At 41.1% G+C, this 19,362-nt stretch overlaps 1 protein-coding gene across 4 annotated transcripts in view; it reads right to left on the bottom strand.

The window, feature by feature from the left end:
- AASS (aminoadipate-semialdehyde synthase) overlaps positions 1 to 18,942 on the bottom strand; it is an 85,427-nt gene extending 66,485 nt beyond the window's left edge. The window contains exons 1-2 of one of the 4 annotated variants that reach the window (XM_075599925.1): positions 18,913 to 18,942; positions 13,942 to 14,159 (exon numbers count right to left, since the gene is read on the bottom strand). In XM_075599925.1, the coding sequence (XP_075456040.1) occupies positions 13,942 to 14,151 (210 nt within the window). In that variant the 5' untranslated portion in view covers positions 14,152 to 14,159; positions 18,913 to 18,942. The other 3 variants (XM_075599924.1, XM_075599923.1, XM_075599922.1) reach the window with 3 other exon arrangements.
- Between the last annotated feature and the right edge of the window lie 420 nt (positions 18,943 to 19,362).

The raw sequence follows: 19,362 nt of genomic DNA, 5'->3' as shown, positions 1-19,362 counted from the left end.
TTAGCTAACAAGTTACAAACTCTTATTGCTCAAGAAAAAGGGGCTCCTGCTGAGATGCTTTGTTTGAGCAATTCTATGGTAAACAACGATATTGCCATACAACCTGATTCTTAGCTCCACAAGATACTGCTACCTCCGTTGTGGCACCATCGACATGATGTCATCAAAGGGTCCCCCCTTACTTAGACACAGCCTTTTAAGGTTTAGAAGCTTGAGCCTCTTGCTGTGACTGTTCAGCTTTCTGGTCCCCTGCAGCAGTTGGAACTACTGACATTCTGCCCAAGATGAACACACCAACTACCCCTTAGGAGACACTGATTACACAGACAGATTTAAATATCTGTCATCCAGTTTCTGTGCCCTGCAGTCCCTGCAGACACTCCTGGCGAAGCCGGAACAGTTCTAAACTGGGCAAAACGCGTAGTGTCTTCTTTTGGACCTGAAGGCGAACCGTACCCAACCATCCCTACAGCTGTGACGTCAGACGCTCCAACGGACGCGAAGGAGCAGAGACGAGCTCCACCACCAGCCCACGAGTAGTGGAAGATAGAAGACTGAAGGGAGGCGGTGAGCGGTGCGGTGACCTATCTATTCACTTAAGTGATATATGCCTGTATTTTACTTGCACATTGTAAGTGCGCATTTTATATTTTTTACATAAAGATTTAGTTTATCATTCTGATCTGCACTATGTAGTTTTTCCATTTCTCCCTACATCGCATCTCACCATCGGTTGTGCCATTGATGGGAGTCCCTGTCAACATACATCCACTACACCCAACGGGTAGCAGCCCTTCTTGCAAGTGCCTTTAATTCATCTGTATCCTGTGAGTAAGCTGGGCATACAAGCCAAGAATATATAGAGTGCCTTATCTCAGATTTACTTACATCTGCACTTATATTGTCTGTTTTGTTTGTCTTTTTCCCTTATATGCTCCCCCTGGATTGTTTGAAAAATATCCTTACACCTTGAAACCCGTGAAGACAGGTCCCACCAGAGGGTTTGAGCTGGGACATTAGACTTCCACTTTTATTTTTATTCTTATTTTGTCACTATTGGATTATTTTTTCTATGTGCATTATTATATAGCTTTACACATTCACTGCTTGAATTCTCTTATAGCCATTCACGCCTTTGTTATTCACCTTCACGTATTCAAAACAACATAGAGTAGCACTTCCGTTAATGGCTGTTAAGCGCTAGATATTGCTCAAAACATCCAGGGGGAGCATATGGGGAGATAAGAGAACAAAGTATACAATATAAGTGCAGACGTCTGGTATTATATGGATATAAAAGCAATGTCTTGGCTCTTATGGTTGATCTACTCACAGGAGCAAGATGATATTTTAAGCAGTTGGCAAATTGGGTTGCCACCCTTGAAGATGTCTATGAGTTGTACCCCCTAGCGATTCTCCGTCGGCAGTGTATGTATAGAGAGAGGGAGAAAACTACATAGTGCGATCAATATGATAGTTTATATTTGAAAAAACACAATAAAAATGCGCACTTACAATTTGCACAAAGGTTAAAAGCATATATCACAATATGTGAATGGAGGGTCTCCCGAAACAGCTCACCGCCTCCTACAGGTCAGTCTGCTGGCTTCCACAGCTCTGTGTCCTGGACCGGAGCTTCCTTCTGCGCGCCCGTCTGCAAGATGTGACGTCACTGCATTCAGAGCTGCTTCTACGGATCGTCTCCAAGACCATAATTGGTCCACTGGTACAACTCTACGCGTTTCGCCTCAGCTACCAAACTGTGTCTCGGCTTCGTCAGGAGTATAATCTGTGTTCTATTGGTGGCTATTTATACATATTTTATCAATTAAAAACGGCTTAATTAGCCCAGATTGCACTAGGGGAGTCATTATTGGAATCAAATGGGAATATAGTAATGTAGTAAACATAGGTACATACATAGCATTGGAACATGGGGAAAATGCACTCTATTGATTACATACATTGTGTTTGACAATATTAATTGTATATCAATAACAATTCAACCCTTAATGGGTTTTATAACATGTCACCAGGAAAATGCTCATAATTGCTGATGTTTGGCAATGCAGGCATATCAATTGCACATTGCATATATAAAAAAGTAAAAAACCCATAATAAAAATGGGAGGGAAAAAGAGGATTTATACTGCAATAGATGCTAATACTGGCCGATTTAGTTTGAGGGAGTCAGTAACTGATTAATACGTTTTTGAGCTTTGTAGATAATTAACAGAAGTATTGGCAAACCATTTAGCCTATATTTATCTAATAGAAGGTCAAAAAAGAGACCAATGAGGTTTTTGCAAAAGATGTCTTGGTTCATCAAAAAATGACAAAAATTTTTATTTTTAGACACTTAATGCCACATTGAGGGATATTTAACTCATATATGTTTACAAATGTGTATACTTAACTCATTATTAGAGGGTAGGGCTGATGTTACTGTGATTACTCATCACACAAATGAAAGGAGGATGTGCTGCAGTGATCAAAAATGTGACGTGGGGGTGATCTATTGAGCAAACCATTACAGTGACATATTATTTACATGAATTAGTGCATATAGAATAAATATATAGCTAATAACAAAGACACATTTAAGAGACTGATAGCCATTCCTGGAGGTAGATCTGAAACGAAAAGCAGGTGAGAGCAACGAGGGAGCAGAGGCAAAAAACAACTTATACATTGACAGATGTTTTAATTCAAAAAAGGGGTGATATCTATCTCAGCATTTAATCCTCTTGGGGCTAGTGTTTTGAGACGGTGAATCCAAAAGGTTTCTCGTTTCAAAAGTTCGAAACCCCTATCATCTCCCCTCCAATGGGGTAATACATGTTCAATGGCTTTGAAGGTTAGGCATGTCGGTTCCCCACCATGAAATTCAGTGAAATGGTTAGGGATACTATGATTAGTTAGTTTCCTACTAATGCCGCTAAGGTGCTCGATGATCCTAGTTCTAATGGGTCTAATTGTTTTGCCAATGTATTGTAACTTGCAAGAACATTCTATCATGTAAACTACATGATCTGTTCTGCAAGTCATGGAAGTATTGATATTGAAGACCTCACCCGTGACATTAGAACTGAACTTGGTTTGTTCTGATGATTTGAACCTGCATGCCCTACAAATGGAACAACCAAAAAAGCCTTTTTTATTCAACCACCCATTGTCCTTAGATTTGTTGTCCCTGAGCGCACTGGGAGCTAATTTGTTCTTGAGATTGCTTGCTTTAGTAAAGATTACATGGGGCTTATCTGGGATATTAGGGCCCAGGATGGGGTCGTTTTTGAGGATCTCCCAATATTTCGTAATGATCTTTCTTACTTTCCCAGCATCTCTACTATATCCTGTCAGGAATGCATAGTCAAATTTGTTGTTCCTTGCTCTATCTTTTTGTTTGGGTATCAGTAAATCGCCTCTGTGAACTCCCTCGGCCTTCTTCCTAGCTAATTCTATTTTCTCCTCAGAATATTGTTTATCCAGAAATCTATCCTTAATTTTTTCTGATTGGGTATGATATTGTTCGATATCAGTACAATTTCTTCTGATTCTGGTAAATTGACTGGATGGAACATTGTCCATCCATCTTGGTAAATGGCAGCTGTCCCTTCTGATGAAATTATTTTTATCTATCTCTTTGAAATATGTCCTTGTTTTAATAACTCCATCTTCGATGTATATATTCAAATCTAGAAAATGAATGTGTTGGTGACTCCATTCACTCGTGAATTTTAAATTATAAGTATTGACATTCATATTGTCAATAAATTTTAACAAAGTGTTTTCACCACCCCTCCAAATAAAAATTATATCATCTATGTAGCGGCGATAGAGGACAAGATTCGCACCAAGCTCACCCTCTATCCAGATGTTATGTTTCTCCCAATCTGAAACAAACAGATTGGCGTAGCTCGGCGCAAATCTCGTCCCCATCGCCGTCCCACATTTCTGTAGATAAAAAGTGTGTGCATACCAAAAATAATTGTGCTCTAATATGAATTTTATGCTATCAATCATAAAGTCAATTTGTGATTCTGGAAAACTAGCATCTTCCTGCAAAACATTCCTCACTGCTTCACATCCCTGTGTGTGCTCAATGATGGTATAAAGCGAAGCAACATCACAAGTAACTAGTATGTAATGATTTTCCCATTTTATCCCATTTAAGAGATTGAGTATTTCCACTGTATCCTTCAAATAGGCCCTTTGTTTAACTACATATGGTTGTAGTATGGTGTCTATATAAAGGGAGAGGTTTGCAGTGAGTGAGTCAATCCCCGAGACTATAGGTCTACCTGGGGGATTGACTACACTCTTATGTATCTTCGGTAGAAAATAGAAGACCGGCATCCTGGCTTTATTTTGAAACAAAAAATTATATTCTTTTTCATCAAGTATGCCGGTCTCCTTTCCTCTATCTAGCAAGGTCTTAAGTTCTGCAGTGTATTTGATAATGGGATTAGAAGATAGTTTTACATAGGTGTTTGTGTCTCCCAATAATCTTGATGCCTCACGTTCATAATCTACTCGATCCATAAGAACTATTCCCCCCCCCTTATCAGCCTGTTTGATGACCAAATCTTGGTTATCCATAAGTTCTTTAAGAGCATCTTTCTCATTTTTAGTGAGATTTTCTACTTTTTTGTTGCCCTTAGCTGTTAGGTCAGAGTTTAGAGTCTCAAAGTCCTTGGTGACCATATCTAAATGATTGCCAGTAGCAAAATGTGGGAAAAATTTTGATTTTTGTTTCAGTCCAGTGTGGATAAATTTCCTCTCTTCTGCTACTACTGGTGGTACTTCTCTGGTGACATTGTGCTCTATGTGTCTTCCCAAAAAATAACGTTTAACAGTGAGTTTCCTAAGGAAACGATTAGCATCTATATAGAGGTTGAAGCTACTGTGTGTCTTCATAGGTGCGAATGACAGTCCCTTTGATAGTACACTTTTGTGTGTGTCTGTCAGAGATGTTGTGCTAAGATTAAAGACGTTTTCAACGTTTATTTTGCACTTCTTTTGTGGTCTCTTGTGCTTTCTTCTACCCCTCTTTCCTCTGAGAGTCTTCCTCTTTTTGAGCTGCTCATTGTCCCCTTCTCTGCCTGTGGTTGTTTCTGACTTGTATCCCACAAACTGGAAGGCCCCTCCGCCCCTAAAAAAGAGGAATCTGTGCTGTTTTGTTTAGTTTGTTCTTTTTTATCTTTATTTTCTTTTCTCTCTCTAGAGTCCAATGAGTGGGACTTTTTTTGTTGTTTTCTTAGTCTATCTTCATCCCTTCTATCTTTTTTAGATTAACCCCCTTTGAGAATTCAAAAGAATTTGAAGAAAAAGATACTGCACTACAAAAGAAAGTAGAGACTTTAGAAAGAGAGACAGACAACAACAAAAGCCTGAAATTACATAGAGATGAGGAAGACTACAGAAAGGGAGAACAAAGAAATTGGAAAATCAATAGAACTTTTAATAAATATTATAAAACTGACTATAGAAAGGATAAACATGGGGGAAAATACAATCATCATGACAATAGGAAAGTGTACACAGAAAGGGAAAGAGATGAGAGACTTGAACATCATGACAAGGCAAATACACATAGAGATAACCATCAATCACCATCTAAAGAAGAATATAGAGGTAGGGATAGAGCGAATTACACCCCTATAAACCAATCTAAAAAAGATAGAAGGGATGAAGATAGACTAAGAAAACAACAAAAAAAGTCCCACTCATTGGACTCTAGAGAGAGAAAAGAAAATAAAGATAAAAAAGAACAAACTAAACAAAACAGCACAGATTCCTCTTTTTTAGGGGCGGAGGGGCCTTCCAGTTTGTGGGATACCTACCTCTATATTCTTCTTTAGATGGTGATTGATGGTTATCTCTATGTGTATTTGCCTTGTCATGATGTTCAAGTCTCTCATCTCTTTCCCTTTCTGTGTACACTTTCCTATTGTCATGATGATTGTATTTTCCCCCATGTTTATCCTTTCTATAGTCAGTTTTATAATATTTATTAAAAGTTCTATTGATTTTCCAATTTCTTTGTTCTCCCTTTCTGTAGTCTTCCTCATCTCTATGTAATTTCAGGCTTTTGTTGTTGTCTGTCTCTCTTTCTAAAGTCTCTAATTTCTTTTGTAGTGCAGTATCTTTTTCTTCAAATTCTTTTGAATTCTCAAAGGGGGTTAATCTAAAAAAGATAGAAGGGATGAAGATAGACTAAGAAAACAACAAAAAAAGTCCCACTCATTGGACTCTAGAGAGAGAAAAGAAAATAAAGATAAAAAAGAACTAAACAAAACAAAACAGCACAGATTCCTCTTTTTTAGGGGCGGAGGGGCCTTCCAGTTTGTGGGATACAAGTCAGAAACAACCACAGGCAGAGAAGGGGACAATGAGCAGCTCAAAAAGAGGAAGACTCTCAGAGGAAAGAGGGGTAGAAGAAAGCACAAGAGACCACAAAAGAAGTGCAAAATAAACGTTGAAAACGTCTTTAATCTTAGCACAACATCTCTGACAGACACACACAAAAGTGTACTATCAAAGGGACTGTCATTCGCACCTATGAAGACACACAGTAGCTTCAACCTCTATATAGATGCTAATCGTTTCCTTAGGAAACTCACTGTTAAACGTTATTTTTTGGGAAGACACATAGAGCACAATGTCACCAGAGAAGTACCACCAGTAGTAGCAGAAGAGAGGAAATTTATCCACACTGGACTGAAACAAAAATCAAAATTTTTCCCACATTTTGCTACTGGCAATCATTTAGATGTCTTCTTTGATATGGTCACCAAGGACTTTGAGACTCTAAACTCTGACCTAACAGCTAAGGGCAACAAAAAAGTAGAAAATCTCACTAAAAATGAGAAAGATGCTCTTAAAGAACTTATGGATAACAAAGATTTGGTCATCAAACAGGCTGATAAGGGGGGGGGGGAATAGTTCTTATGGATCGAGTAGATTATGAACGTGAGGCATCAAGATTATTGGGAGACACAAACACCTATGTAAAACTATCTTCTAATCCCATTATCAAATACACTGCAGAACTTAAGACCTTGCTAGATAGAGGAAAGGAGACCGGCATACTTGATGAAAAAGAATATAATTTTTTGTTTCAAAATAAAGCCAGGATGCCGGTCTTCTATTTTCTACCGAAGATACATAAGAGTGTAGTCAATCCCCCAGGTAGACCTATAGTCTCGGGGATTGACTCACTCACTGCAAACCTCTCCCTTTATATAGACACCATACTACAACCATATGTAGTTAAACAAAGGGCCTATTTGAAGGATACAGTGGAAATACTCAATCTCTTAAATGGGATAAAATGGGAAAATCATTACATACTAGTTACTTGTGATGTTGCTTCGCTTTATACCATCATTGAGCACACACAGGGATGTGAAGCAGTGAGGAATGTTTTGCAGGAAGATGCAAGTTTTCCAGAATCACAAATTGACTTTATGATTGATAGCATAAAATTCATATTAGAGCACAATTATTTTTGGTATGCACACACTTTTTATCTACAGAAATGTGGGACGGCGATGGGGACGAGATTTGCGCCGAGCTACGCCAGTCTGTTTGTTTCAGATTGGGAGAAACATAACATCTGGATAGAGGTTGAGCTTGGTGCGAATCTTGTCCTCTATCGCCGCTACATAGATGATATAATTTTTATTTGGAGGGGTGGTGAAAACACTTTGTTAAAATGTATTGACAATATGAATGTCAATACTTATAATTTAAAATTCACGAGTGAATGGAGTCACCAACACATTAATTTTCTAGATTTGAATATATACATCGAAGATGGAGTTATTAAAACAAGGACATATTTCAAAGAGATAGATAAAAATAATTTCATCAGAAGGGACAGCTGCCATTTACCAAGATGGATGGACAATGTTCCATCCAGTCAATTTACCAGAATCAGAAGAAATTGTACTGATATCGAACAATATCATACCCAATCAGAAAAAATTAAGGATAGATTTCTGGATAAACAATATTCTGAGGAGAAAATAGAATTAGCTAGGAAGAAGGACGAGGGAATTCACAGAGGCGATTTACTGATACCCAAACAAAAAGATAGAGCAAGGAACAACAAATTTGACTATGCATTCCTGACAGGATATAGTAGAGATGCTGGGAAAGTAAGAAAGATCATTACGAAACATTGGGAGATCCTCAAAAACGACCCCATCCTGGGCCCTAATATCCCAGATAAGCCCCATGTAATCTTTACTAAAGCAAGCAATCTCAAGAACAAATTAGCTCCCAGTGCGCTCAGGGACAACAAATCTAAGGACAATGGGTGGTTGAATAAAAAAGGCTTTTTTGGTTGTTCCATTTGTAGGGCATGCAGGTTCAAATCATCAGAACAAACCAAGTTCAGTTCTAATGTCACGGGTGAGGTCTTCAATATCAATACTTCCATGACTTGCAGAACAGATCATGTAGTTTACATGATAGAATGTTCTTGCAAGTTACAATACATTGGCAAAACAATTAGACCCATTAGAACTAGGATCATCGAGCACCTTAGCGGCATTAGTAGGAAACTAACTAATCATAGTATCCCTAACCATTTCACTGAATTTCATGGTGGGGAACCGACATGCCTAACCTTCAAAGCCATTGAACATGTATTACCCCATTGGAGGGGAGGTGATAGGGGTTTAGAACTTTTGAAACGAGAAACCTTTTGGATTCACCGTCTCAAAACACTAGCCCCAAGAGGATTAAATGCTGAGATAGATATCACCCCTTTTTTGAATTAAAACATCTGTCAATGTATAAGTTGTTTTTTGCCTCTGCTCCCTCGTTGCTCTCACCTGCTTTTCGTTTCAGATCTACCTCCAGGAATGGCTATCAGTCTCTTAAATGTGTCTTTGTTATTAGCTATATATTTATTCTATATGCACTAATTCATGTAAATAATATGTCACTGTAATGGTTTGCTCAATAGATCACCCCCACGTCACATTTTTGATCACTGCAGCACATCCTCCTTTCATTTGTGTGATGAGTAATCACAGTAACATCAGCCCTACCCTCTAATAATGAGTTAAGTATACACACTTGTAAACATATATGAGTTAAATATCCCTCAATGTGGCATTAAGTGTCTAAAAATAACATTTTTTGTCATTTTTTGATGAACCAAGACATCTTTTGCAAAAACCTCATTGGTCTCTTTTTTGACCTTCTATTAGATAAATATAGGCTAAATGGTTTGCCAATACTTCTGTTAATTATCTACAAAGCTCAAAAACGTATTAATCAGTTACTGACTCCCTCAAACTAAATCGGCCAGTATTAGCATCTATTGCAGTATAAATCCTCTTTTTCCCTCCCATTTTTATTATGGGTTTTTTACTTTTTTATATATGCAATGTGCAATTGATATGCCTGCATTGCCAAACATCAGCAATTATGAGCATTTTCCTGGTGACATGTTATAAAACCCATTAAGGGTTGAATTGTTATTGATATACAATTAATATTGTCAAACACAATGTATGTAATCAATAGAGTGCATTTTCCCCATGTTCCAATGCTATGTATGTACCTATGTTTACTACATTACTATATTCCCATTTGATTCCAATAATGACTCCCCTAGTGCAATCTGGGCTAATTAAGCCGTTTTTAATTGATAAAATATGTATAAATAGCCACCAATAGAACACAGATTATACTCCTGACGAAGCCGAGACACAGTTTGGTAGCTGAGGCGAAACGCGTAGAGTTGTACCAGTGGACCAATTTTGGTCTTGGAGACGATCCGTAGAAGCAGCTCTGAATGCAGTGACGTCACATCTTGCAGACGGGCGCGCAGAAGGAAGCTCCGGTCCAGGACACAGAGCTGTGGAAGCCAGCAGACTGACCTGTAGGAGGCGGTGAGCTGTTTCGGGAGACCCTCCATTCACATATTGTGATATATGCTTTTAACCTTTGTGCAAATTGTAAGTGCGCATTTTTATTGTGTTTTTTCAAATATAAACTATCATATTGATCGCACTATGTAGTTTTCTCCCTCTCTCTATACATACACTGCCGACGGAGAATCGCTAGGGGGGTACAACTCATAGACATCTTCAAGGGTGGCAACCCAATTTGCCAACTGCTTAAAATATCATCTTGCTCCTGTGAGTAGATCAACCATAAGAGCCAAGACATTGCTTTTATATCCATATAATACCAGACGTCTGCACTTATATTGTATACTTTGTTCTCTTATCTCCCCATATGCTCCCCCTGGATGTTTTGAGCAATACTTTTTATTATAATTTTATCCACGAAGTAGCGCCTGTTTTTTCACTCTTTTCTAGCACTGTTAAGCGCTAGATGCCACGAGAGACGCCCGGGAAAAACCTAGCACAGCACCAAAATAAGGGGCTGTGATGCATTCCAAATTGTCTCCTCTGGCACCCATAAATGGCAGTGTAACTGTCTGAGACTTTAGACAAGTCAACAAGGTGGAGGCAGACCTCTTAATAAAGTGGCTAGATTGTGGCACGAACGTATTGCAAGCAGGAAAATAAACTCCCCACCCCTAAAAAACAAACAAACAAAAAATTACTTTTATTCTTGTTGTACCATAGCCGAGGAATACACTGATTAAGGTCAGGTCACACCAGCTTTACACTGGTCTTGGAAGTTTTTATTCAACCTGACCTCAGCTGGAAGGCTGTATCCCAGCAGTTTTGGGCTACCACAGAGGACAAGAAAGAAAAGCGCATTGGTACAGCATGTGGGAAGATTGAGGTTTTCATGGGGATACTGTTTGAATATTTATGATGTAACAAAGTGAGTTCTGCTGGCAGGAGGTGATGTTCGCTGTATTAGAACTACGGAGTAGGAAATGTCCCAATATTTTGGTGTTGCATGTGAGAGGGAATGATGTGGAGAAACTATCATCCAGTTTGATGGCAAGAGATGACGAGATTGGGTCACTTAATTGCAATTTCAAGGTGAAAGATTTCTACGTAAACGATGGGCTTAAAAAAACAAAAAACAAAAAAGGAAGGACTACAGATGAAGAGGCCAAGCCATCTGCTCAATAGAACACAAGAAATGTTAACCAATGCCTACTTAAGACTTTAGAAAAATAGCTTCCAACAGTGCCAAGGTTTTGAAGGCGTTTGTTTCACATGGGCCATGCAAAGGATCTGAAAGACGTCGATCTGGGGACACCACCAATTCAATGTAGCCATGAATCTAGAACTTCAAAAGTTGACACATTCACATACCAGGTTTCAATGGATTAAAAAAACCAAAAAAAAACCAACACATGGTGCTCTGTTTACAGTTAACAGCCTCTACAGTCCACTCAGGTTTGTGGTCCTGGTTACCATACAATGGAAGTCTCTACTTAGAGAGCTTTCTGCAGATAGACTAGATTGAGATAGCCCACTACCCACATAAAAGCAACAAGAATGGGAAATGTGAAAGAGATTCCCTAAAAGCTCTTGAACAACTCCAGATTCCAGGGAGCTATGCCCCCTATCTCACTCACCAGAAAAAGATTGTGTTTTCTCAGACACTTCAACAAAAGCCATAGCAGCAGTGGCTTAGTCCTAAAGAATACTTTCTGGAGGGAGGAGCTGAAAGAGCAGAAAATACAGGAAAGTAGTGCCTTGCATTCCACACTGGGGAAACAAAATAGCTTGAGGCTCATCCTATCTGGAGGCTTTGGCCTAAGGTAGCAAGGAGGTTTGCTGCATGACCGTGCTGTGTGTGGAACATTTAATCTCTTTCCTAGTAATGGTGGAAGAGGACCTGTACTTCAGCCCATGAGGAGAAACCCATCTACTACAAGGGAGTGAGCAACACATCTTTCTCACAAGGGTTGCACTGTTTCAGAGGAGGAGCAAACAACCTGAAATACCCACAGTCCTATTGATAAAATACCATCTGCAGGGCATCAACATGAAGGAGGCAGACAGCAATGGGGTTCTGATATACCCAACACTTCAAGGTAAGCAGATGCAGGAAGGCCAATGGGACTTATTAAAACCATTCCAAATGAAGATGGAAAAGTCTGGAAGGTCGACGTAAAAAGAACAAGGACAGGGTACAATGAAGTAGGTATGCCAGACCCAGGATTGAAGGTCAAGACCACTTCCCTACGCAGGTTCCAAGTGACCACGATTGGAGGAACAGGAAGACCGCTACATCAGATATCCAGATTGTATTAAAGAGCTGTGATACACAATTTTAAGTAATTTATATTCTACGGGCTATCTCGTTGCCGATTTGATGTGTTTTTCAGTAAAAATGTAATACACTACTTTGTGTCTTTTGAATGCTCTCCATTTTGTCGAGGGCACAATGAAGACCTTCATCAGACCCATCACCAAGACAAGGTAAGGTAAGGACCAATGAAAACTATAGTTAAAAGTTCACATTTACATTATTTATACCGTATATCTTAAAAAATAAAAAAAATAAAAAAAACAGTGATATCTTACAGCTTCCAGACAGGGAGTGTGCTGTATTCACAGTTAATTGCTTAAGTGTAATTATGACATCTATTACTGAATTTAGGTAATATTATCGTTTATTTGTGAAGGGCCAACACATTCCATAGCGTGGTACAATGGGATATAGTTATGAATATTACATAATCAATAAAGTACAAGCAAGGAAAACATGCACAAACAGATATAAAAAGAGGTAGGGCAGGTAGGAAGGGCCCTGCTCATGAGAGCGTACAAACTAGAGGGAATGAGGGACAATGTTAAAACAAGAAGGTAAGGTGGCAGCTCAATGTAGGATAAGGTTTTCCTGATGTCTTTTTAATCCTGGCTTACATGCCGCAATAAAGTTTTTCTACTGCACCTTGCCTCCAGCCTGATCCTGTTTAGCAGTGCTCGTAGTCCCATGACTTTCACTTAGAATATGGCCCAGTCTGACAGCTGAAGCCATTAAAGGTATTTTTTTTGTGGTGGTGGGGGGGGGTGGAAATGTTACATAGGGTGGAGTTTGGCACCGTCACATAGCTGGTCCCAATGGAGTTGGACGGGGAGGGGAGTTCGATGTTAGAGGTATGGCAAGTAGGCTTCCTTGAAAACATAGAGTTTTCAAACATCTGAAAGCTGGGGGAAGAGTCTGCTGGTGCATGGTAGGGAATTCCAGAGGGGCAGCACGGGAAAAGTCTTGCCGGCGGGAGTGAGAGTAGGTAATAAGGTGGGAGGAAAGGCAGATGTGAGCAGAATGAAGGTTAGCTTAGAATCTATTATTATTCCTGCTCCTAGCACATATCTTTGTAATCTACTGTAGTTTCTGCTGCTTAGGTCTAGAGCTCAGTACAGGCATACCCCGCATTAACATACGCAATGGGTCCAGAGCATGTATGTAAAGCGAAGCACTGCCTTTTTCCACTTATTGATGCATGTACTGTACTGCAATCGTCATATACGTGCATAACTGATGTAGATAACACATTTTTAACAGGTTCTATATAATCTCCCTGCTTGCGCACAGCTTAGGTACAGGTAGGGGGCCGGTATTGCTGTTCAGGACGTGCTGACAGGCGCATGCGCGAGCTGCTGTTTGCCTATTGGGCAATATGTCCTTACAGTGAGTGTCCTTAAACCGGGGCATGCCTGTAGTCTTCTGAATTGAGGAGGTCAGGAGTTATCAGTGTATCCTCCTTTACTGGAGCAGCATGTGAGGTTTTCTTTTGCATCTGATCCCATCTGTTCATGTCTGGCCTAGGAAAGCATTGTATTTTCACCCTATTGATTATAGCATATCAAGATAGCATCTATGCTCTAATAAATGTTTGCGTTCAGAATATCCTTTCTTTGTGCAAGAAGTTGAAGAGGCCATCTGTATAGTCTCACAGAGATGGGATAACAGAATAAGAATATTGCATTGTGCTGTATTTTAAATTAGGTGGCTAAAATTACTTTAAATAAATACCTTTTCATGGATGGCCCTTCTGTTTGATGGTTGCACCAAGACTTTATACCCAAGATGTGTAAGTTCTTTGACATGTTTTGGTGCAAGTGGTGCTCTTCTTTCCCAGGCATTGATGTCCTCTCTTCTAATAGCCGCCACAGCCCTATGATGGTGGCGTACCAAATGATTGAGCACGGTGTTGTGCCTTCTGCACTTGAAGACTTGCCACATGGTGACACCTAGTGAATGAAAAACAAAGCATTCCGCTTAACATTTGAGAGAAACAACAAAAACATACATTGGGCTGCAAGGGAAGGTTTAAGGTTGGATTGCTAGTGTTAGATACTGTCAAATGCACAATACTTTCACATTTAATAATACCATCAGGAGTACTGTATGATGGTGATAGCAAGTTACAGTGGACCTTTCCAGGGGGTCATACAGTGCTGAACTGAGCAATTTGTATCTACAGGTACTCCACGGTCCCAGAGATGCTTACAGTTATAGTTGCCAGTATACTTTCTAAAAATTCAAAAGATGGCCACCTGTGTTATCCAAAAAGAAGTTGATCAACATCATTGGGTCTGAACCAGAGTTGGTGATCATTAGGATTTCCCAAATGGGAGCAGAAAACACTGGTAAGTAAAAGGGTTAGGGGCTCGCTCAGACAGGCTGCTACGGCAGCTTGCTAGCGTTCGCGCCCCTGCTGCGTGCTCCTGCAGCACAGCGATCTGTGCTCAAACAGCAGGAGCCAGATCGCGGCGTTTTGGGGCGTGTAACGAACACGTCACGGAGCTGGTTCGCCTCTATTGGCTGAACCAGTTCGCGTCACCCGACGGTAGCCCCAAATTACAAATTTGGATTGTGCCGGCAAAATGTCACAGCGACAACGCTGCACTTTGCCGCCGGTGGAGTTTTCAGTTTGAAAACTCCCACTGCACAACCCAAAATTGTGACGACGTGCGCACGCCGCATCGCGTTCTGTCTGAGCTCAGCCTGAGAAGCTTGGTGTAACGGATCGGGGGACACACGCCTCTCAGCGGGTCCCCGTCACCTCATCCCCCAGTGCGGCTCTCAGCTCCGGTACCCCGCTCCCTCGGCCTCTTACCTGTTCTGCCCCCACGCCAGGCCACTCCTCCGCGGCGCACGCCACAACCTCCCGCACGCGACCGGGGCGCACGCACAGCTAGCTTACAGAGATCTTCTTACCAGCTCTCCTGTGCCGCTGGCTCCGCCCCCCATCGGCTGCAGGCGATTGCCATTACTCACACCTCTGACTCCCTCCCTGCTCACCTGGACCTATCCCTGAGATCACCCAGACAGGCCTCCGCTCCACCCCTTGATACCATTGATCATCCTGCCTTTATAATCCCAGTCTGGCCTCTCCTTCCTCGCTCTGCATAGTTCCTCTGTGACTCCTGTGTACAGCCGTCTATGCCAAGCGCTGTTCTAGCTCGTGTTCCTGTCCCTACCCCTGTTGGATACCTTTGGATTTGATCTCGGCTCTTGTTTGATTACGTGTACCTCGCTACCCCTGGACTCTGCTTTGGATCTCACTACGCTGCTATCTCCTGCCCCTGACCCACGGCTCTTGGACTTTAACCCTCCGACTTCTGGCACCCTGGACTCAGCAAGTATATCGTTAACCCTTTTCTCACCAGGCCCGGCAACGCACCTTACCACACTCCGGGCACGCCCTCACTGCGTGTTATACCCTTACCAACCTCAGTACTGGGGACTGGCCAAGTCTGCGGGCATACAGGCGTTACACATGGTAAGCCAAGGGTCTCTGGAGCTACAAATAGCACGGTTCATTTCTAGAGTACCCCGCAGTTTGAATTCTGTAGGAGATTGGGGGGGGGGGGGGCGGGGGGGAAGGAGGAGATGGGGGCATTTGCCACTTTAACATCACTTTTTAGCATAGGTTGCTATCAGTGTTCTGTAATATTTGTGCAGCAAACAGTGTGCACTGGGATGGTCTGCCTGTTTAAATAACTTTTCTGGTTTGATAAATGTAATTAGCGCATGGTAAGGAATGGAATCATGAAAAAAAAAAAAACACTCACAGGCTGTGCACAATTAATACTGTGAACAGAAGACACGGCACGCAAGCTTAATAACAGCATTTGTAATATATAATATGCTCTGTAAGTTAATGCTCAAATAACTTGAAAGAAATTCTGATAGTCATTGTAGCAATGGCACCTAAAAATGACAATTGTACCATGCATTAAGCAGACACAAGGGCAGTCCATGAACTGCAGTAGAAAAGGCCAATTAATACCAATCATTTTATCATTCAAAAGAAAGCATTTAATGTAAACCAGGGATGGGCAGTCCTCAAGGGCCACCAACAAGTCAGGTAAATCATTATTAAAAATACTTCAAGATCAATTCATTTTTGTTGTATAGATCTTAATTAGAGCTTATTTCTATATTTGTATGTCATTTGTTTTCAAAGGCTATTGAACAAGTTTATTTTGAAATAAGTGATTACTATAAAATATGTAGACATTAATAGGCTGACTTACACTTAATGATTCTATACAAGTTTTAACCCGTTTGTGGCCAGACAGGCCAACAACGCATTAAAAGAAATGCCTACCTGGACCATTTAGAAGTGGAGCGGTTAACTGTGTTCATCCCCAGCCTCGCATTGCAGGCTACTACATAGCTGGAGTCAGTATTTGGTTGCTTGAGTTTGATTATTGATTGGCCGAAGCTGTTCTGAATACTTACTTCTGGTTGGCTGTCAGCATGTGTTGAGAAAAGAGTTTTATGTATTTTAATATAGACTGTAGAACACCGCGAGACACTTTTTTTAATTAGTTCTCAATATTTTGGTATATTGAAATTTGCCATTTAAGTCTGCATCTCTCCCTCTTAAAAGAGCAAGTTAAACAATACATTCCAACAGCAAATATGATATGATAATAGAACATCCTGATCAATACAGAAACTCTTATTTGAGAAAAAAAAGTTCTTAAATAAAACATTCAACAATATTAAATTGGTTTATCTATGAACACTGGTTTCTAGGTGTTTGCTTCAGAACCCCTTTCTGGCCACAGTTTTAAAATATGGCCTCGGACGTGCTGCTGCTTGGCACTGAGCCCCTGCAGCCGCAATGAGAGCGGCTTTAGCAGGGGCTCAGGCACACGTCCGCACGCTTGGGGAAGCGTGCGTCACACGGAGGTTTCAGATTTTCCTGCTTGCCGGAGCACAGGGCCGGTCACGTGAGCGGTTCGCCCAATGAGGGCGAACCAGCTCTGTGATGTCACTGGCCCGCCCCCAGACGGCGCGCTGTGTAAGGCCAGGGAAAGCACAGCTTTCCCTGAGCCTCAGCGTGCCTCCGCCCGCATAAAATCACTATGTCCCAGGTCTAAGTTGCACTAAAACTTGATTTTTTTAATTCTGTTACTGGTGTCAGAGAGCTGCTGCATATATACTGTACACACACCATGCGACAAGGTTGCAATGGCAGCAAGTGTCAACCCTTACTTCATTTATTTATTTATAAAATGTTTTACCAGGAAGTAATACATTTACTGCCACTCACTATAATACATTTCATGCCACTCGTTTCTCAAAGTTTACCTCTCCCAACAGACATGTAATCCATGGGTCATTGTTGCCACCTGTTTGCCCCTATCACAATCTATGGTATGTCATGGGCACGCATTCTGCAATGATCAGGCGTGTTTGGCATGTTCTCTTATTCTAAATGCAGCCAAGACAATTTTCCACCTAACCCTCAGATAATTCTTACTGAATACAACCGTGTCAGTAAACTGCTTTTCTACCTTCATATTGCAACATGCTTCCGAAACTATAGATACAGATCTCTCACGGATACCATTTTAAAAACCTACCAGCGTTCATTGTTGGCAAGGTTAACCGAGTGTGTGGACCAAGTACTCAGGGTTGGGACCTGCAGCACATTGCAGTTAACAAGGAAGTTAGGAAGCTGCCATAGGAAAACAAACTGCAACACAGGCACGTGTATGCAGTGCTGTACAGTCACAGGATGTCACAATCCTGCACTGAAGAGACATCAGGAGGGAAGAAGAAAAAAACTTGTACAACAGTAACTTTGTTGCTCTGCAATATGTTGCTGGCTCTTAGGAAAACGAATGGATTTAAATGATGGCTTCTGAACACATATCTAGCCCTGTCTGGCTTCATTTCAATGAGCTCGTATTTCCACTTGGCTCAATAAGAAAAAACACTGCAGCCAAAAGTAAATTTATTTAATAGAAGGCGTATATTGCCATTGCATGGAATCTTCTACAGATAGCGATGCAGGGAGGGGCTGTGGGATTTGAAATCAAAGCAAAAATGTCTATGCGCGTATATAGGAAAGAAATACGCGAACAACATTATCTCGTCCTCGGGGTGACTGGCCATGTTATTATTTGCTGCCTGGGGGGCGAAAAGGAGGTGAGATCTTATTGTAGGCCCCCGGTTCCTTGCCCATCTCATTGAAGGAAACGATTGCACCCAGGCAGGCTACTGATCAGAGCCAAAGACATGGATGCCAAGCACCTACCTTGCAGCGGAATAAAGTTAAGCAGGAGGGAGGGGTGAAGATAGCAACACAAAGGTGACCCGCCCCTTCCACCGAGACCTGCAGGAGCTTTACGGACAGGCGGAGGCTATTTACAGGACTTTAAAGGGCTTCAGAACGTCGCTGCTGGCTGCGCCCAATCAGCTCTCACCGTAAGGGACACTGCCTTCCGATTCAGCCAATAGGAAACGATTGTGGCGATGCCGTCAGGTGAATCCGTGCCCTTCTGAGCACAGGCCTCCTCTGCCTGTGTGTTGAGCTCTGCAGTCGGGGAGCGGAATCTGCACACATGGGCTGCAGCTAGTGTCCTTAGTCAACCTCACACATTATGCGCCTCCCCCCTCACCAGCATCATCTTCACCTATTGGTAAATCAGAGATAAGAGGAAGCACTAGGTATATGCTTCCGGGCAGATAGGTACTGACCTTGTCACCTGGAGCAGCACATTCAGGGGGCAGGGACAGTGCTGGGAAACTGTGATCCTGTAAGAGAAATATAATACTCTGAATCACTCACTTAACCCTTATCTTAATCTCTTAGCTGCCAGAGGGAATCTAAATATGCAAAAGATGAATGAAGTAGAAATAGCCATGTTAGTCCAGTTGCAATAATATAAATGGGTATTTAAGTATTAGGTGATACCTTTTTTTTATTTGGACTAACAATAGATATTATAAGACAAACTTCTGAGAGTTTTCTCTTCCTCTTTAGAAAGCTTGTGTCTTTTTTTAATCTAAATTAAAATGGTTACATTTAAATTACATTGTTAATTGGATATGACAGGCATTTTGCGTGTGTGTAGCACCATCACTACCTACTGTATAATAAAGTGAATGTTTGCACCCATGTAACACTCATCTATTCCTTTCTTTTGT

Source organism: Ascaphus truei, chromosome 5, assembly GCF_040206685.1.
Source record: "Ascaphus truei isolate aAscTru1 chromosome 5, aAscTru1.hap1, whole genome shotgun sequence".
NCBI lineage: Eukaryota > Metazoa > Chordata > Amphibia > Anura > Ascaphidae > Ascaphus > Ascaphus truei.
This window is presented reverse-complemented; position numbering and strand designations above follow the sequence as displayed.